This window comes from Amblyomma maculatum, chromosome 3 (genome assembly GCF_055883805.1).
Source record: "Amblyomma maculatum isolate TAMU_Amacu chromosome 3, ASM5588380v1, whole genome shotgun sequence".
Lineage (NCBI taxonomy): Eukaryota > Metazoa > Arthropoda > Arachnida > Ixodida > Ixodidae > Amblyomma > Amblyomma maculatum.
Window position 1 is genome coordinate 94809974 of NC_139346.1, and position 21894 is coordinate 94831867.

General features: G+C 43.7%; 1 protein-coding gene across 1 annotated transcript; it reads right to left on the reverse strand.

Moving 5' to 3' along the window:
- Nucleotides 1–665: 665 nt before the first annotated feature.
- On the reverse strand, nucleotides 666–21653 carry LOC146195363 (beta-1,3-galactosyltransferase 1-like). The gene is made up of 3 exons (XM_084596779.1): nucleotides 21456–21653; nucleotides 2576–3532; nucleotides 666–725 (listed from the first exon to the last, which is right to left on the reverse strand). Exons 1-3 carry the CDS (start codon nucleotides 21651–21653, stop codon nucleotides 666–668), a joined length of 1215 nt encoding a protein of 404 aa, XP_084452905.1.
- Nucleotides 21654–21894: the final 241 nt, after the last annotated feature.

A 21894-nucleotide genomic window follows, 5' to 3' on the forward strand; every position in this document is an offset into this window, starting at 1 on the left:
ACTGTGTTAATAGAATAGTGTTGACGAGCTCATCAGCTCTCACGCGAGGTCACTTGAAACAAATTATATTTTTATTGCTGTTTATTATCGTGATAGGCAGTGGCTAGCAGGTTTCAAATCATGGCTTGTTATATTATCGACAGTACAAACAAACTGTTGCGTTCTTCTTATCGTTTATAAAACGCCTTATTCCTCTTCGCCAAGAAGGCCTCGTGTCTACTAGAAGTGAATTTTGAGAGTTGTGTTTTTTTTTTTTAATGAAAAACCTGAAAGACCAGATGACATCGCCCTCTTACAGCACGTCAGCAGCCACGAGAGCGAAGGCGGCATTCAAAAGGCCAAGACCAATCTCGAAATCAACACTTCAGGCCCAATCGTACGAAGTCGCTCCTCTTCGACCCCCTGTGCCATTTTCAAATGTCAGAGATGACGAGCATATTTTCTCCGACTTCAGGTACGTCTTTTAAGACACTCCAAATTTGGAGGCAAGAAAGCCTAGTAGTTCAGCTAAAGTATTTCCGTTGTTGTTCGACTAACCAGAGAAAACTTTGATTGAAAAAACTTAGAACAGCGGTACACCTAACTCACGCTTGCGTCCCAAAAAAGCTGTTACACCTTTCTACACCCGAACAACTCATGAGAGCATTGACGACACCCTTCTACACTCAAAAGGTGCATGAATGCACTAACGGCACTGGCTTGCTCAGCACAGCCGCTTTCTCAAACTGTAAGGAAAAACTAAAACTGGTGTGTAGAAAAGATTCACTCATTAGCATTACGCCTTGAAACAAAAGGGAGTAAAATTTATGGCCGGAGACAAAACGGGCATTAGCCACCAGTATCCCACCTTTAACATAGACGACTCTTTCATTCTTGCTTTTCTCGCACTTGTACGCAGGTTGTTTCATCATTTCATTAAGACGGATCTGAGCATTTGGTGGGCCTTGTACTAGAGCCGCGCCTGATATTGATACACAGATCAAGAGGAAGGCTTCTTTCCACCAGCAGCGAATGTTTGTAATCTGACACACTTCAGTACCGTGTCATGAGAGCTGCGTGCGTGGCCTCGCAATTGAAAGAAATGTTGCGCTAAGCATCGAGTCTACTACTGCAAATTTCGTTCTGAGTTTATTTTAGGTTCGCAAAACTTTCGAAACTACTTATGAATAGCGATGAGTTGTCCTGCTTTTCCCAGATGCATAAACATGTTGTCTTATATTGCTCCGTTGAGCCGGCATTGACACTGAAAACTTGCGTGAAAGGAAACGGTGCCTATATTCACCTGCGAACGGTGTATAAACATATGAACATTACAGTACAAATTAACTTTTGCATTATGATAAGCAGGATGGCTGTTCTCATCATTCGGATGGCCGCCAGCATTAAGCAAAAAGAAAGAAGGAGCATGAGATGGCATGGTAGTATGCTGTCCAGTATTGAAAGTATTTCATGCGCCACAAAATTATCATGAGTTCATTTCCCTGCCAAAAAAAAATATTATTCTGTCCAATCGTCTCTGAAAATGGTGCACAATAAGGCATGACCTCAAAGAGCAGCAGGTTTTATAAAATGAGTATGCAATACAAGAGAAACTTCAATACCAGACAAAAAGAAGTCTTCGTTGCATATTTTATCCAATTTCAAGCCAAGTTTCAGTCTTCTTGTGCATACTCATCTTGTTTCTACCCTACTGTCATGAGTAAAAACATTAGCATAAGTAGCTTGCGACCAGAACACTGACTTATCATCATGCGGCGCTGCGTTTCACAGACATGCCTACCGTGCCGTTCCTATTTTCTCAGCACAGGGGGTGGGCGGCTGGACAGAAGGAAGTAAACTTTATCAAGCCTGGCCACCACCCGAGGCGTCGATGTGCCAGCCTCAAGTGACTGACTGTGCAAGTTGTCATTTCTATTGGCTCAGTGACCATAAGTAACGATGGCTTCATTTTTGTTATGCTTATGTGCATGTTACAAAAATAGACGTGAAAAAGAGATGGTGAAAAAAACATTTTCCTGGGCCATGAAATTTTGCTGATCTCCTCTAATGCTGAAAAATGGGAACGGCTCGGCACTTTCGTTTTCGGGGTTGTCATTCCGGTCATCCGGTGATGGATCACATGTGATAATTCTTGTTACTCGCGACTGTATACAGGCTTAAGCCAATGGTATTTGCAAGCGTGAATCAACATTATTTTCTCAATAAATGAGCTCTAAGAGCAGCTGTTTTTCTTTACTGGTCTACAAGATGTTTTCGCAAATAATAACCTTTATGCAGAAAGCATGCGCAGAGCCAAACATTTGAACGCCATTACACCGGGTACCATTAGTAGTATACGACTTAAGATGTGAAAGAACTATTCAAGAAATTGGGCTGCCCGATAACGTTTCACGGCAATAGAAATTCAACACACCCAAGCTGGAACAGAAGCCGCGATATGCAAATAAAGTTTGGAATAAATACCTAAATAAGTATTTAGAGATAGTTACTGCATTCTAGAAAGGTTAAAGTTAGAATTACCACCTCTGCCAACTACCCAGTCCACTAACCAAGGCAGTGTCTTTCGATGGCTTACCTTCACCGTCCACCTACGTCGCGTATTTGGGGATTTTTCGCCGTTCAAAACACTCTGCCACAATTCGCCAAGTTTGTCCACAATACGGTTTGGAAGGCCCGTGTGCATAAAGATCATCATATTCGCCACAGTCCTCGTTTCTTGGGCAACGTGCAGGACAACGTATTTCTGTATATCCACCATATCAACTTTAGCTAATGATGCCAGGATGCCAGTGATGTACACGTCGTCAATCCAAAAAAGTGGGACATGATTGGAAGCTTCGTAAAGCGCGAACATCACTGCGGGTCGCATCATGAAGGCTGCCCCGGCGCAGTATGCAGGGTACTTTTCTGGCGCGTACTCTTCCTTGCTGACATACCACTTGAGCTTTTGTTGCCTGAGTGGGCGAACATTTGTGTGCAAGTAGCAGTGGATGGCATTCCGCTGCATCGCCAGGCTGTCCACGTACGACGACAGTGCAAACACGTTAACCAAAATGTCGTCGTCCATCTTAACAATGGTCGTGTTTGGGTTGAGGAAACAGTTTTGCTCTACCCACTTGGCCCCTTGAAAGAACTTCAATGACAAATTTCGGTACGTGTCGGTGAAGTTCAACACGACGACGTCTCCTTCACGAGCGGCCTCCTCCTCGACTAGTCGGTGCTCATTCGGGTCCGATGCCTTGCCGACGAAGAACACTATGGCGGAATTGACGGAAGCCTCGATCTGCGGGTCACCAATGGTTTTCCGTAACCACGTACGGTTTTTCGCGTTTTTAGGAGCCGTGTGTACGAAGTAGAAGATCCGGAGACCGGGTCGACGGCACGGCAACGTGGCAATCCATTCCGTGGAGTTTTCTTCAATCAGCGAGGAGGATCCGTTGAAGCCTCCATGTGTAGCATTTGCAGTGGCAGTAGCAGTGGTCGTACTATTTCCATCTCTACCGGCTGGTTCGAAATGCTCGTGTTCAAGTCTCTGAGTAATGTATTCGACGAAAATGAATAATAATTTCACAGCCCCAAAGACACAAAGCACGAAGATGACCAACCCACGGTTCTTCCGCTGAATAAGTACGAGCCAGTTAAGCCGTATCATGGCCCTGCTGGTCAGCGAAAGGCTTAGATGTCTATGGCTGTACCAGACAGAACCACTCGCCTTGCCAGCCTAACCGGACTGATCCAACGGCGGCGAAGGCCGGGAATACACGACAGCTTTGCCGAAGAAGCTTGCCACTTTCGCGATCGAACTAAATGCCAAAAGCATGACGTACTTTCTCCTTTGTCCTGGCAGCTGTTGGAAATATTTATTCTCAGTACGCACAACAGTATGCTTTATGTTTTATTGATGAACAGAGAGACCTTCAATCAGCGTAAACATAGTTTTATTTCCATTCACTCTCTTATCTTTGATTGGTATACATGGCAACCTACCTATAAGAACGAGCAGATTTTTATTTTGTTTGACCAGACAATACTTCTATTTTATGCAGCTAGGTGTCTCGTGCTATTAAAACAGATCACTTTGACGACAACAATATAGCCGCATAGAAGACGACGCCAAAGATGATGACTGGCCCCACAAGCGCGAGCCTGGAAGAGAAGGAAGTTTGAGCGCAAGACTCGTCCTGGTTGATTATTAAACCCGTCCTATCTTTGGGTCCTCCTTGGGGTTCTTTCGAGACGTGACAATATGTCTATAGGGCAGTACCAGTGAAATTACAGAGTACGGGCAAAAGGTTTTGTCTTGCAATAAGTTATAGTGAGAAAGAGGGACGGAATGTGGAAGGAAGTTTAAAAGCGAAGTGTAAATCAGTAACGCTTTGAAATTCGCAAAATGTTGCAACCGAACAATTCTCTATTTTCCACGTACGACAATTTCATTCATTGTCCCACCGCAGACCAGCCTTCTTGGGCAAGCGTCGCCTCACGTAATGAAAAAAAGTCGAAAACTGGGTAAGTTGGTACGGACCCTTTTTTTTTTTTTTTTTTTGTGGTTCCACAAGAACGAGGGCTGAGACTAAGGACAGAACAAGTGCTCGCTATAAACAGACAAAACGTTATTCTGACATTCAATTTGTATAGAAATCAGAGAAACAAATCCAACGAGCAAAAACATGTGACATGCGCAGTCCAGTTCATGTCAAAACGGTCGAGTCAAAGAGGCACGTGTAACAGCTCAAATCGTACCAAGGGAAAGTGCATCTTCAAGATATTTAAACTTTGAGTCGAGTAATAGCAACGAACGCGCTCTCAGACATTTATCGGCGGACTTTCTTATATATTAAAGGCCTCCATAAGCTTCCGTGTGTTTTATCTATGGGCCTCTACAGAACACGTTTTCTTCTAACAGTGGAGTGCATTTGTGACTGTTAACAAGCTTGTAAAGGTGTGTCCCGGAACCGCCAAGTGACCTAGCATGCTCACGAAGGCCCACGTGGAAACAGCGCCCGTTTCTCCAGACAACCGACAACCGAGTTTTTGTGGAACTCGATGCTTCCGATACTGCCCAAAAAGAAGAGGAATCGTGCCGTATAAATAAGGTTTTTTTTTTCCTGGTATCGTCCTCGGCTCCAGGATTCAACCGCAGAGTTTTGCATTTTGGATCATAGCATTGCTTCGAACCGCCGTTAAAGCTTGTTGAAAAACTGGCTATGTCCCACTCTAAGTCGCGTCTTGTACCGGAGGGAAGAGGTTTTCGGGTTGTGTCGAAGCCACAAAGTAGGCCGAAATTCCCTGATCGGTTACTTCCTTTAACGTTGTATTTCTCGAACAATGGCTTGAGAGCAATGTTATCGGACACAGAAGGTTTTTTCGTTGTTGCTGTTGTAGCTGTAGGAAGAAGGAAAAGAAAACGCACGGGCCTGCTACTGGCTCTGTAGCTGAGCCACCTCCGCTGCCTCGTGCAGATAGAAGAAAATATAGAGAAGAAAGAAAAGCAAGAGGGAAACAAAGACGCGCGCCACAACAACAGCCGTCGTCCACCACCAGCGGTGGCGTGTGCAATGACGGCCTGCAACAGATAAAAATTCAGTGCCAGGGCAGCCCCCACCGCAAGCAGCGGTGACTAACCTGCACCAACCCCATCAGGGCAGAGTTTTTTCGTGGTCGTACCCAAAGGCATGTTCTTTGAAACGTCAGGACAGGCCATTGAGAAATGCTTCTCTTCAGTAGCCATAAACCAACCCGCCGTGAAAAAGAAGGCACTCAGGTTAAACGGAGACCTCTAACTTGGGCGTTTGGTTTCAGCTGTTAATAGAGCACAAGAATGTCAGCTCAGCGTATTTTCTCCACGAATACGCATAAGCCTGACGTCCCTTTTCGTGCCATTGTTTCAAAACAATACTTGGCAGTATGCAGTGTCGGGCTACCTACAGACGCACCTGAAGTCGTTGATTATAGCAGGTCATTTCCTTATTCCCAATTCACTATCAGTAGTACATGTTTTTGAAGTGCAGAAAACAGCTTTCTGCTTCAGCGTTCAGCATTGACATTGAAGACCTATTCTATTCAATTCCTGACGTGCAGCTTCTGAGGTATGTAAGAGTGTGCATCAGTGACATTAGCCACGTCCCCTGCCAACTATATACTAGAGTTAGTGCGGAGGATGACTTGAGGTCATAGTGTTAGGCCATAGATCCGCCATTCGTATGCCTAAGAGTAGCTCGTCGGTCTGATATTGTCAGCGCTTGCGAATAAAATAATTTAATAGGATCTCGTGATGTCAATGTCATGGGCGTTCAATTGAAACTTGTGTAATGCGCCAATCACTGTTTAACTCTGTGTCACGATGTTATTGCAATGTGGGGCATATTACAACGAACACATCATGCACCATGAGGCCACTTGACTGTTGAGTGAAACTGTGTTGTTCCGTGGGATCAATTTGGGACTGTTCAGTTTAAATAAGACCCAATGATGGACCGACATGCCGAATAACCGCCACGATCATCGATGTCAGTGTTCCGATAGCAGTGCGCTGTGGTGCGCGGAGTACGTACATGCTGCGCTGGTAGAACCCCTTGAATCTCAATGCATGTGTGTGGCCAAACCCCAGTTTTTTGTATTTATGGTGATGCATTATATGTAAAGGCAGCAAGCCTGTATTGTAGAGTCGGGCGATTTGAGGCATGGGTAAATATAATTTTTGTATTTGCCTCTGTTCGCATGCATTAAAAGGTGCATTGCGTGCCGCAGTCAGCAGCTTGTCTAGCTCGCTATCCAATATCCAACAAACGTCGGTCCGAATCCTGCTTGAGTATGCTGAAATTCTTCTTTAGGTTTGCACATGCGGCGGCTTTTATTTCGTATCATACATTATGTTTTAATCACTTAATTTGCATGCGTGACGACACGTTTGAATAGTCGTTTATGATATTTGAAACTCCTGTGTGACGTTAGGTGACTCGGACGCCATAGCCATGACGACAAATCAAGATTTTTGGCTCAAGGCCAACGGTGCAGACGCCGGCGTTTCTGCGACACTTAAAACTTGACGCTATCGCGAAGATTGGCAGTTATTGTTTCAAAACAATGGCAAAATCCTGGTAAAAAAAAAAACCTTCATGGCGGGCTCACTGCGCATTGGCACTTTTCTTCAAGATCTAATATATAATAAGGTGCACTGAAATTTCTCGGTGACTAAATTTTCAGCTTTCATAATAGACCAATGCAAGCAAAGTGAAGGTGTGACGGATGGGCTTTAGATGAAAGATTTAAATGACAACCCCGTGTTTTTTCAACCGTTCTGAGTTCATGGCTGTTTCCAGTTTCAAAGAGCTGCCTCTAAAGTGTACCAATGCAAAATTTTCAAAAACAACAAGTATATTTTTAAAACTGCGAAATAAGTCAATCCAAGACCGAAATCGCCGATATGCATTGCCGATATCAGGAGGATAAAACAGACGCTTGGGCAAGTTGGTCATTCATTCAGTGTAAACGGCGCAAAAAAGAGACAGGGACTTATGAAGTATACAAATGAGCGTTGCGCTCGTTTTTGAACTTCGTACGTCCCCATCTCTTTTTAGCACTGTTTATTCCAGAAGTTGATTCCAGAACAGAAGTTGATTACACGGGATATCAAACTGCCTAATTATTTGATATTTTTTATTTATTTTGTTTTTATACATATCGTGCACATAGTACTCAATATGTCAACATTCCAATTATTTTTTTTTCCTAGCGTATGAACAATGTTACGCCAGAGTCATACTTTTCTCACACATCACTGTGTCCGGATTCTGAAATAACGTAAAGAAGTACAGTCATTTAAGCCATGGTCAATATATTTTGTGCAGTAAACCTACAGGTGGAAAAGAGTAAGTTAGGGGTGTCCGCCATTCTTATGAAGATATTTATTCTAATTAAAAATTCCAAATGGACACTTCAGAAAAATTAGGCCTTGTTTACGAATTATTTTCTCTGCGACTAGAAGCCAAATTTTCTTCAAAATTTCCAAAATAATAGGCACTTCGACAAAAATTAAGCTGACTGACTTTATTATTTATAAATTAAGGGGACGCATAACAAATCTTTTGCCAAATATTGCATTCATCATTGCACGAGTTCTTTACAAAAAAAAATTATAAAAACTACCTTCCTAATTTTGCTCCAAATACTCTAAACAATGCTCAGAACGTAGGAAAGGGAGAATATGAAAAGACATGCTGCATTATTTTGTTCTCTATCAAGTTACGAAAGCTCAAGCTTGTCACTTCTCCAGCATCTGCAAAGGCGCTTTAAAGAAGTTCATGAAGCGGGTGCTAATCCGCCCGTAGCTGTAATAATTTCTTGAAATTCCTTCTTTAAGATATAGTCGAAGACCTGAGCAGATAACCAAAATGCGATGTTTTTGTGCGTTGCGCATACTAAGAATTTCTACAGCCGAAAAAAAAAATAGCTTGAAATCAAAACGCAAAAACAAAACAGTATCAATAATAAGAGAATGCAGACATTCTCGTGGTTGATTTTTTTCAGTCCGTGAACTGCTATCATTAATGTGCCATGCTATATGCATTAGTGAATGCTTTCTAAATATAGATTTTGATGTCTTTTCGATGTTAGAGGTTCAACACGATTTGGGGTGATGATTCTTCTCGCATGTTATTCTTGCAATTGAAAGCATTACCCTTTCTTTCGATCTGTAATTGTACTCCTGACATCCATTGATAGTTTGAGTATGATGTTTTTGTACTTGTTTAAGCCAGTCCATGTGCGTTATGTCGCTTACTGCCAGTTTCAGATGTTCTTGGGCCATTATCAATGTGTTCGTATTAGATTTTATTCCTTAAAAATTTCCAGGATGTAACTTTTTTCTCGCAAAATAAATAACTTAGTTTAAAAGGAACGTGAGGTGAGCTGTATAAAGATTATTGGGACTGCACAAACCGAGACGGAAGCCTGAAACAATTTCAAAATTATTTTATATTCGTTATGAATCAAATATTCTTCTTGACATCTTAGTGCCTTGTAAACATAATTTCATGTACATGAATGTATTCATGCAACCGATTGCAAGTCTTTACACTCACCTTTTTTTTTTTTCTTTTGAAGTAATTGATGCAATTTTTCCCCAAGCTCAGTGACCAGTTGCACGTTCTTCAGCCTTTCTGAGAAGAGACCGTTTCAGGCACTCAATGTATCGCATTAGTGCTGCCTGTTCCCTGGTTGCTAAGGGATGCCTGGTGTTTTACTAATTCAAAAATTCCATTATTGTTTTCTCATTTTTTGTCGAAGAGAACAGCACGTTATGGGCGCTTAGTTCGTTGGCCACATTCCTGTGCAATTCATATTTGTATTGAAATGCCTTGCAGCCTTGTTGCTCACGCATGTGACGTGATCTTAAAGAAGAAAGTCTTTGTTTTGGCAGGATCGTGGATTTTGCCTAGAGCAAAGCAAGCATGTGCCCCGTCATGGGTTCGATACGAGGAGTGTTTTCGCATGGGGCACATTTTGGGTCTTATAACCCTGAAGAAACAGGATACAAAATGTTTGCTCCGGAGAGTGACTATCTGCGCTGACGCGCTCGCGACGTTGTCTGCTACGATGTGTTTTTAGCCTATGAGTCCGGTTGGGGACTGCCTTAGACTCAAGTTGTCTAGGCTGTCCAGTCTGTGCGGCTATATTTGCGATCAAATATAAAGCAGAAAGCAGCATGTATGAATGTCCGATCCGGAGTAAAAGACAGCTATATCAGGATACGTTAGGAAGAGGAAGGGGTGGCTTCAGTACAGATATTTTTCATGATAATTTAAAATATTTTCACCTTGGATACTTATATGATGTTCTCAAATCTACTGGGTATAAAACGATCAAAAGTTTATTTGTTGAATGTGAAAAGAGAGCACTCTGTTACAAATTATGTTAACTTGCGTTTACCCGTCCACGTGGAATACATAGTAGATGTTTTAGAAATCCATATTATTTTATATTCTGTAATATATTGTGATGTTCACGGCTTTTAATAAGAAAGGATGACAACACAAGCACACAACAACACAAGAAAACAAACTTTTCTCTGCACGAATTATTATGATCCGTGATCTCCGCTGTTACTTTCATTCAACAAGAGAAGCGCCACTTCATCGCGCTTAAGTCACAGATAGATGGTGTCTATTAAAAACAAGCACATAGCGCAACACAAGAAAACAAACTTTTCTCTGCATGAGTTATTATGATCCGTGATCTCCGCTGTTGCTTTCATTCAACAAGAGAAGCGCCACTTCATCGCGCTTAAGTCACAGATAGATGGTGTCTATTACAAACAAGCACACAGCAACACAAGAAAACAAACTTTTCTCTGCATGAATTATTATGATCCGTGATCTCTGCTGTTAGTTTCATTCAACAACAGAAGCACCACTTCATCGCGCTTAAGTCACAAATAGATGGTGTCTATTAAAAATAAGGTACATTACACCGTCCACCGAGGAAAAATGTGAGTCATGGCAATTACGGGGAATTGAAAGCAATGGGTGGAGTAGCAGCTGCTTCGCGACCGTCATTGAGGCGTTTTACCCACTGCTGTAGAAGTGACCCATTTCAGCTCTCCTAACATGGTAAGGAACAAAATAATGTAACATGTCTTTTCATATCCTTCCTTGCCTGCGTCTTGAGAACTGTTTGAAAAACTTTAAGACATATTTGGAATGGTGTTTTTTATCATTTGTTTTTTTATAGAATTCATACAGTCAAAAATGCGATATTCGGCATAACATGTTTAGTCTTTACCTTGATATTTAGTAACTCAAGTTAATGAAATGGATTATTGCATAAATGCCTATTTTTTTTTGAAAATTTGAAGAAGGTTTGGCTTCTAGCCAAGAACAAATAATTCGTAAACAAGGCATGTTTTCTCATAAGTGTACGTTTTGAATGTTTTCCTTGGAAGCAATAAGTTCCTGAGAATAGTGGAAAGGCGCCTAACTACTCTTTGTCACCTGCAGTTTTACTGCATAAAATATATTAACCATGGCCTAAATAACTCTACTTGATTATGTGATTGCAATATCCAGACACAGCTATATATATGTACGTACAGTCTGCCGGTGGCGTGCAATCGTTCCTATTTTTTTCTGCCTTTATATTTACGTTAGGAAAAAAAATAAATGCACTGCTGACATATTGATTTCTGCTTGCACAGTATATTCATAAACAAAATCAATTAACAATATCAAATAATGAGGCAGTTTATTCTATAGTGGAAGCCCCCAGTAGTGACATCATGGGCTGGTTGAACAAGTTGCCCGGGTCATGTATTGCCAAACCATGGCCCGTAGGAACAGTCGAGCAGCAACAGATATGTACCGGCGAGCGGGACGAAAAGTCGCACTGATAGGAGACGCTGCAGTGTAACTGCATAAAAGGTACTTGCAATGCAGAAGCCTGGTTGCAAGAAAATTAATGAAAACAAAACAACTGGAATTCATCGTAAACAGTCTATGAACCATACTATCAGTGAAGCTAGGCTCACCATCACAGCTGGCTATCCAACACTCGGTGGAAGAACAGACGCGTATTTCTTCCACAGCGTCGTCAGTGTCCTCACGTTTTACTCTGCGTGCCATAATCTGATAAATCGGCCAGAGCAGAGAAGAAATTGTGAGTGCCACTTAAGCTCCGTCTTCAAGAATATGACGCGATAGCGTAGTCTGCCAGCCCACACATATACCCTCGCTTCAAGCATCCGTATGAAGGTGCCCGCGTTACGTAGGAGTAGCGTGAATGCTAGATGCTTGGCAGGCTGATTCTGATATCACCCTCCCGTGTGAAAGAAGCGGCTCCAGTTGGCAGCTCTTGACAAGCGTAATGTCAAGCAACCCTAATTTAGTTAGTGTTCGACCAATGCCTCCCGAAGAACATGCCTGAAGCGTCGCCTCGATTTCAATGGGCTCACCGATCGCTACCGCGACGTTGCACGAGATGACCGCTACGCGGCGCTTAAAAAGGACCCTCAGTTTCAGTAGTAATGGCTGGAAGACTGCGGTGCGTGGGGCTCAATCCTGCCGTTTTATCCTTTTTTGGGGATTTTGAGGCTGAAAGTTTTGGCCTTTGATGACGGGAAACGTATTTTGAATATTTCAGTGTGTAGCAAGTGCTGTTACACCGAGCTAAAAATTGCCATCAGTTTCGGTTTCGAAGTTTAAAAACGTGTAGTGTACGATCTCTGACTGGTGTGACCATGTCGTTGGCACCTTTTGCTTAAGGTCTGAACACAATCGTAGCGGCAGTTTACGAAGGGGAGACGTTAGAATCATGTTATATTGTAGGAAGTGCTTTAAAAGGCTAGAAATACTTCAAAATAGCTATCTAAGCGGCATGCATAGTGCATAGATGTGTTGTGATTTTGCCAATTACTAGAAATCAGTTAATACTGAGAAGCAGTTAAAGAGGGAAAATAATCCATGACATAATACAAAATTCGAAAAATCTATGCTATAATCCGGAATTACCTGAACTCTCAAGTTCAACTGGGGGACCCGTGAAAAAGGGCTGCAATGCGCGCAATCGATGGAAGCCTGGAATGCCATGACATTGCATTGAGAGTGCACTGTCGGCCTGCAGGGTGCACATAATGTACTTGCAAGTTAGTGAAACTGGTGTACGTGTATTACAACCACGCCGCGGAGCGTTATGGGAGGTGTTTCTATCGGGTGAAGATCTTGTAGAGCAGCTAGGATGTGGCGTAGGTTAGGTCCTTTTTCTGGCGAGAATTCGCCGGACGGTATCTCCTCAATAAATAGAGCATACCTAAAATAAAGCAATTTGCCTGTTCTCCATTATTTTCGCGATAAACGCAGCTCACGAGGTCCCTGCGAGACGCACACGATCGTACAAAGATGTTAGGATACACGGGTATTGATCTAGTTTTTCCGCTTAACAATTAAAGGAGCTTGCAAGGAAGCAAGCGCGCGTTGATGGATAAACAAATACGGCGAGCAATTTGTGAAGATGTTCCTGATCACCTAATTGTGCTCGGAGTGGGCCACATTTTGAGGTGTAGATAGGTTACAGCTTTCGCTCTTTTTTTTTTATACGCACCATAATTCATATCCGTGAATTTAAAGCGAGTAATTCCTTATCACACCACATTTTTGGCCAATGAAAGCTGCTGACGATCTTAATTTAGTCTGCCGCACGAGAGTAAGGCAGACGTGGTTTGATGGACGGGCACATGATTTACATGGTCGGCTGCCTCATGTACGATGCAAGCCACCCACGCAAATTTCTTGCTCGAGCCCGATGGCCCAGGTTAATAGGAATATACATAAACAATGCCCACCGGCGAATCATCTTCACGTTTTCGGGTCTTTATGCCGCTGTCATAAAGAAATTTTGGCCGTGCCGGCCTTCGGTATGACGGGCACTGATTAAAAATGATTAGCACGAGATACTTTTACACATCGGCCTTACGAAAGTCATTTCGCTAGACATGAAATCTGAAATTACAGAAAAACTTGTTGTAGTGTTTGACTGCCAGTTTCTTTTTCGGGTTATCTTCAGCCACCTTTTCCGGAGGTATACGCCGGCAGGACCATGGTAGAAGAACAAATGGTAGCGCAACTCTCATAGAAGCCTGCGTGTCGACTCTGAGCGAGGCTTTAGTTTCCCGGCGCCCCTTGCAAACTGTGAGGCACAACAAACACGTGACGTTGCTTGTGACGTCACAGGGACGTACTTTTGGCGGGGAACTTGATTGTCTTTTTACTTCTAAACGAAAAACAAGGCCAACAACGACGGAGGCAGAACGATGCTCGGATAAGGCAGAAAAATGGACACCGTAACTGTTCAGCCAACTTTACTTGACATGGATTTCTACTATCAAGTTTTACGTTAACTGAAATGTTACGGCATCTTTAACCACCTTATCATAACATCGTTCTGCCTCCGTCGTCGTTAGCCTAGTCTTTCGTCGCGCGTCATGTAAACGCATTCTGGGGCTTATTTCTTCGGGCACGTTTGCGAACAAGGGCCTTCAAGTGAATTCGGCAAGCATATGGATAGAACCACATGGCTTGAGGCATTTCACTAAGGGCATAAATGAGTGAAGCTGTGCTGCATAGAAAGCCAGGCTTTATTAATTCACGATTACTTACATGGATGATTCACGACAATGAAATCTTTAAGTGTAGGAAAGCGACCACCGCTCATTCGTCACGGTCTTCATGAAATCCTCGTGATAACAAAATAACCTGAGCGTAGGTCTCCAAACGAGACGCTGTGAGATTATAAAAGGGTAAAAGATCTTGCTAACAAAGTACATATCAGCGTCAAATAACAAAAAAACAAACGAACGGAATAACTAACGCTAGCGCTAGAACGCCAACCTGTAAGAGCTTAGGTAAGCAATTCAAATTGGGATTGCTAGTATTTAGAAGTTATTGCGTCTGAGAAGTGAAAATATCTACGATATAGCTTCGCTCCAATAAATCTCGCCCTGTTCATGATTCCCATATTTTACTCGAGCTTCATTTGCCACTGAAAGGAGTCAATGTGAGGTTACAAATTTACAACTTAAGCATTTAACATGTTCATGAGAAAGATCCCATTGACAAAAGGAACATCACTATAATAACAGCTAAAGCACGTTCAGCGAACGTTGGTGCGGTAATACGACGCGTAAGCAAAACACGCAGCAAAGGGAGCGGAACGGAATGCTTAGAGCAATGCGACACGCGTCTTGAGGCAATAAAATCTCACCTTCACCGCTCAATTAAAACATGCAGCGATACGCCGCTCATGCAGACGTGTATCCGTAAAACAAGCCACCACTTTTGCGACGTGCCTGGGAGGCCGAACCGAGCCGCCGAGCTGTGACGCAGCATTGTCCCATCGTCCGGAAATGCGCACATGCAGCGGCAATCAGTTTCTCATCGAGCACACACAGTCTTCGCCTTGCTGTAAAGCTCTACCACAACCAGCAGAATGAAATACTGACTGTTCGGTACAAATAAACCACTCTGTACGCAGCACGCAACGATGAACGTTGAACCGGGGCCGATGACGCACCCATCCGCGGTCTGAGCTTTGGTCTGAGCCATTTCTGAGCTTTGGGCAACTACGCAGCGGATAATAAGTGGCCGAGAGAGGCCGTTAGAAAGAAGTTAAAATAGGATTAAAAATGTGACACGTTTTTTCTTACGCAAGAAACAAAAACTGCATTCATTTCTGAGCGAGAATATTATATGTTAACTTTCTAGTACTTTGGAGTTCTGGCAGATCTTATTTTCTGTGCGCTAGTAATTTGCCTCACAGTTCGCAGGAACCCTCATCATCATCGAGTTGATGCCGCTGGCAGTAGGCAGCTGCACGCGTTTTCTTCCAAGTTGCGCGACCAGTTGTACATTGACCTTGGCAGGACCTTCATGAAATGAAGCGCCGCGGGCTTCTTCGTTTACCGGACATCTGAAACGGAACGCAACAGACACGCTTTTTATTCTCTCGGCATTCGCTCCAGAAAGCGCATTCATCGGTCCGCCAATATTTAAATCATTTCGCTAAACATAACAGACAAACAATACGAAAAACAGCGCACCACAAGGCTTACTTTTTGTTTCAACAACAGTCACAAGAGCATTCAGCGCCAACAGCGTGTCGTCTGCCAGGGGGTCATCCGACAGCGCCGCCACACGGCGGACGAGCGCTCTCCGGCGGATAAAAAAAAAAATTCCTGACACTACAGGCATTTTCTTTAGGAGGCATTGATTCGACCATTTCAGCTGTCGGCTAGCGCCTGCCAGAGCAATGGTCTCGATTTTTCGCTAACAACGCAAACGCTGGCGAAGGCCGCTGACGCCGGGTTTTCGGTGAACGGGGAATTAAAGCGTTAAATAGCAAGAAATCACAGCCGGGAACACCGGGGATCCGTGCAGCGATAGATAAGAAGCTGAAAATCACCTCCCCAGCGCAATTTCTAAAATTATTACGCCACTGCCAGTGGCGGCGTACAGAGCATATGGAGGGTAAGGGTGAAACGGCTACCTTGTTGTCGCATGGGTGAGGAGGACAGTGTTTGGCTGACTACGCCATATTTAGGTGTGGCGTTCGCCTTATTTCTTCATTCGCGGCGATAGGGAGAGTGCGCATGCAGCGAAGTAGAGCGCACGACAGCCACTGCGCACCCGGCGTCGCGGTCGCTCAAAGATAAAGGTGCGGGAAAGCACCTAAGCTTGCGCGTACGATGCGTAAAATGACACCTCTGGTCGGAAAAGACTCCCTTCGTACTCTGACACATAAAAATACGGAGATCTGACTTGGTGTTTGAAAAAAAAAAAAAAAACATTGTGCAAAGCAATTCCTTTTAGGCTTATTGTTTTGGGGCGGGGGGGGGGGGGACTTCTGGTTGGTTTGGTTTATAGGGTTTAACGTCCTAAAGTGATTCGAGCTGTGCGAGGCGCCGCAGTTGGTGCCTCCGGAAATTTCGACCACTTGAGGTTATTCTATGTGGGCTTACATCGCACAGCACACACGTACCTGGCCACCGAGGCCAGGGTTCGCTCTGGCGCCCTTGAGAACCTTATTATGGCGCACCACGGCGAGTTTTATGCGGTTTGTTTTCTCAACAGCTGTTTCGTAAGATTTTAATTTCAATCCCTAGCTTCACAGAGCCCTTACTGATACTTCCCGTAAAGCGCCCTTTTGTTTAGGTGCGCATGCCGCAAGCGTCATGCTTCGATCCTTACTTCGCTGCTTTACAATTAGGCGGCTTCACATGCAAGAGCAAACGCTCACGATTTTTGCCGCTGTGGCGCTAGTGTTTCGAGAAGCTGTGATGATTTGAGAGGTCAGAGTGACGAGATTCCAACGTGTTGCCAATTTCCCGCCCCGCTGCAGCTGTTCCTTGTCGTTGTGTTTTCTGAGCGGTGTCACGTGACCCATCCTTCACACATTCTTGCACAACCACTCGGTCTGGGTTTGTGGGTGCTGGCTGTCTCCGGCGGCTCTACAGACGCCAGGTACAAAATAGCCGAGCGAGAATTCACATAATCGGCTGCACACCTGCGGCGCTAAAATCGAAGGGATGTTTCCAGGCCAACTGCGTTTTCCTAAGCCATCTAAAAGGCTGAGAATACAAAAATGCAAAACTTTTGTACAATGGACAGCAAACACAAAACGGTGGGCGTTTTCTTTATTTTTTGTAAATGTTTGTCATTATATTTCATTATCACCAACATACTCCCGACGTGAGACATCTATAAGCGGTTTCTCGTCGCTATGAGTGCCTCATTGCCAATGTGGGGTTGGTAGGAGCATGCCGTCCAAAACTGAATGGCTCCCTTCAACCTTTTCTAGGGTGAAGGGAGCATAGAGCATTCCCAATAGGGAAGTCGTGAAAACTGACAGCATCACTGCCTGCCTTACTGCATTTCAAGTAATTTGACGATCACTGCAGGCAGTGAAAGCAAACGCCTAAGTAATTTCCTTGCTTTCATATATTGAGTAACCGAATCTGCATGCATGTCAGTACTGTGCACGTGGTGGGAAAGTTTGTGTTAATTTACTCAGTTTCTTTCTATCCGTACTCTTGTGCATGCTCGAGAGTGTCTGCCTAAAACGACGAAATCTGACACTGGAAATCATCGCTATACTCATGCTTCTGCTTCCTCAGAGCCGTTGGAAACACTCACCTTCGCAAAAAGGGCACCTTATAACAGTGGCAAGTATGGCATTGCAGGACTTCGTTTTCATCCTTAGTCTGTAGCAGTACATAAGGAACCATATCTCAAGCATGACCTTTAAAATAGTGGATTAGTGTGAGCAACAAGAAGTCCCAGCTGAAGGAGAAATGCTTATGAGTATGGATGGATGGATGGATGGATGGATGGATGGATGGATGGATGGATGGATGGATGGATGGATGGATGGATGGATGGATGGATGGATGGATGGATGGATGGATGGATGGATGGATGGATGGATGGATGGATGGATGGATGGATGGATGGATGGATGGATGGACGGACGGACGGACGGACGGACGGATGGATGGATGGATGGATGGATGGATGGATGGATGGATGGATGGATGGATGGATGGATGGATGGATGGATGGATGGATGGATGGATGGATGGATGGATGGATGGATGGATGGATGGATGGATGGATGGATGGATGGATGGATGGATGGATGGATGGAATATAGGAGCGTCCCCTTTTAAACGGGGTGGTAGTTGTTCCTATCTTGCTCATTTTCCCTCTATATCTTAATTATTGTTTTAGATTGCTTAACTATACCATCATTCTATTTATTGAATTTTTGTTTCTACATTACCACATTCTACATTCTACATTTCTACAACGAGATAAGAGCGCCACCGGCATGTGTATACAAATGAATTGAAGTGCTGAAATTTAATATGGAGCACACTGTGCCTGCTTTCAGTACTATACTTGCCCCTACTATGTCAGTTTCTCTACATTAATGTAAGTCAACTCAGCGAGCGCAATTTTAAGTAATTATCACATTAAGTGAGAGCAAATAACAATAGCAGCTTGTACCAAAGCTTAAAGTTTCATTTAAGACTAATGTTGAAAATCTCACACCATTCTTAAAGCATGCAGGACTTTACAACTGCAACAAGGAACAGCGGCTACCACACAGCGTCAAGCGGTGTATTAGTATATTAGGGGTGCAGGCAGACTCACGCGCTTGCCCTCGGGCTGACGAAAAAATGAGAAGTCAAATATTCATTACCATTTATTATTGTGATGAGCAGCGACTATCAGGTTTTGCTTCGCAGCTTAGTATATTACGCACAGCACAAACAAAATGATGCGTTTTTTATACTATTTAAAAAAAAAACGCCTTCTTCCTCTTCGCCAAGAAGGCCTCGAGTCTACTAGAAGTGCATTTTGACAGTTGTTGTTTTTTTTTCTTTTTTATCAAGAACCTGAACGACCAAATAGCATGACCCTCTTACGCGCGTCAGCATCCACAAGAGCGAAGACGGCATTCAAAAGGGCATGCCCATTCTCAAGTCCTACCCTTCTGATCCAGTCGTTGGACGTCACTCGTCTTTGTTCCGCCGTCCATGTTCAAATGTCAGAGATGACGTGCATACTTTCTCCGAGTTCAGATACGTCTTTTAAGCCGCTCTTAATATGGCGGTAAGGAAGCCTAGCAGTTTAACTAAAGTATTTCAGTGAGGTTCGGTTGACAAGATTAAAATTTCTTCAAAAAGCCTTAGAACAGTGGTACACCCTTACTCACTCTTGCGCACCAAAAAAACCATAAATGCCCTTCTACCTTTGAAGTGCTCATGCGAGCATTAACGACATCCGTCTACACTCAAAAGGTACATAATGCACTAACTCCACTAGCGTGCTCTTCACAGCCGTTTTCTCAAATAGCAAAAAATGAAAGGTATAAAAATATGCAGTCATTGCTGTTACGCCTTAAGAGGAATATAGCCGATTCTTTCATTCTTGGTTTCACGTACTTGGACGCCAGGTGTTTCATTGTTGCTTTAATGTGGGCCTGAATATTTGATGGGCATTGTACTACAGCCGCGCTTGATATTGATGCACAGTTTGCTGCACAGAACGGCTTGTTTTCGCCAGCAGCAAATATTTCCAATCTGGCAACTCACAGTGTCATGCCATCAGAGCTACGGATGTGGTTTAACTATTGAAAGAATTATTGCACCAAGCATCGAGTCTATGTACAGCACTGCAGACTTCGTTCGGTGTTTCGGTTCGCAGAACCTCCGAAGCCCCTTAGCGATAGCGGTAAGTGAGCCTGCTTTGCCCAACTTGAAAACTCTGAAAACTTGGCAGAAAGGGAATAGTGCATAGACTTATAAATATTACACTATGCATAAACTTTTGCATTATGTTAAGCAAGATTGCAGCATTCATCATTCGGATGGCCGCCAGCATTAGGCAAAAGGAATTGCGGAGCGCGAGATGACACGGCAGTATGCTACACAGCATGAAAGTGACTGCACGTGCCACAGGATTACCATGAGTTCATTTCCCCGCCAATAGAAAAAAACAACATCATTGTGTCGAATCATCTTCAAATAGGGTGAAAAAAGCAACACAGTTCTTCTAGACGTTGCCGGCATAAGGCATGACCTCAAAGAGTCCCGTCTTCTCGAAAATGACTATGAAATTCAATGAAAACTTCAATATCAGACAAAAATAAGTAATCGCTGCATATTTTATCCAATTTCATGCGGTGTTAGTCTTCTTATGCACACTCGTTTCGTTTTTTGCTAGAGACATGAGTAAAAAATATTAACATAAGTTTCTTGCGTCCAGAAAAATGACTTATTACTATGTGGCACTCCGGTTCGCAGACATGCCTGCCGTGCCGTTCCTATTTTGCAGCACAGGAGATGGGCAGTTGGTCAGCAGGAAGTGAACTTTATCAAACCTGGCATCGCCCGAGGCATCGAAGGGCCGGCCTAACGTGACTGACTGTATAAGGTGCTATTCCTACTGGTTTGGTCATCATATGCAACGATGGATTGAAATTGCTACTTTTTATGTACGTGTTACAAGAAACAGGAAACAGAGGGGCCGAGGCAGTAAAATAAATTTTCCTGAACCGTTTAATTTCGCTAAACTCCCCTAATAATGAATAAAAAGAACGGCCCGGTACTCTCATTTTCAGCGTTGTCATTCCTTTGATCCGGTGATCCGTCATGGGTGCTAATCCTTCTTACTCACGACTGTACAGAGGCTTAGGCTAACAGTCTTTGCAAGGGTGGATCACCTTTATTTTTACAATAGCAGAGCTCTAAGAACAGCTGTTTTTGTTTAGGGGTCTACAAGATACTTTCGCAAAAAATAACATTAATGCAAAAAGCATGCGTAAAGCCCCGTATTTGAGCGCCATTGCGGTGGGTGCCGTTAGCAGTATACGACTTCACACATATAAATGAACTATGCATGAAATTAGGCTGCCCGATAAAGATCATAAGGCAATACGAATTGAGCGCGCCAAAACTGTAACAGCAGCGGAGAGATGGAAATGAAGTTTGAAATACTTACATAAATAAATATTTAGAGATAATTATTGCATTCTAGAAAGGTTAAAGTTTGAATTCCAACTTCTGCCACCTACCTAGTTCACTAACCGAGGCAGTGTCTTTCGATGGCCTACCTTCACCATCCACCAACGACGAGCATTTGGGGACTTTGCGCCATTCAAAACACTCTGCCACATTTCGCCGAGTTTGTCGTCAAAATGGTTTGAAAGGTCCGTGTGCATAAAGAGCATTGTGTTCGCAACACTCCTCGTTTCTTGGGCAATGTGCAGGACAACGTATTTCTGTATATCCACCATATCAACTTTAGCTAATGATGCTAGGATACCAGAGCCGTACACGTCGTCAATTCAAAAAGTGGGAGATGATTGGCAGCTTCGAAAAGCGCCAACATCACAGCGGGCCGCACCATGAAAGCTGCCCCGGCACAGTATGCAGGGTACTTTTCTGGCGCGTACTCTTCCTTGCTGACATACCACTTGAGCTTTTGTTGCCTGAGTGGGCGAACATTTGTGTGCAAGTAGCAGTGGATGGCATTCCGCTGCATCGCCAGGCTGTCCACGTAAGAAGGCAGTGCGAACACGTTAACCAAAATCTCGTCGTCCATCTTGACAATGGTTGTGTTTGAGTTGAGACAGTTTTCCTCTACCCATTTGGCCCCTTGAACGAACTTCAATGACAAATTCCGGTAAGTGTCCGTGAAATTCAACACGACGACGTCTCCTTCACAAGTGGCCTCCCCCTAGACGAGTAGCTGTTCATTCGGGTCTGATGCCTTGCCGACGAAGAACACCATGGCGGAATTGAGGGAGGCCTTGATCTGTGGGTCACCAATGGCTTTTCGTAAC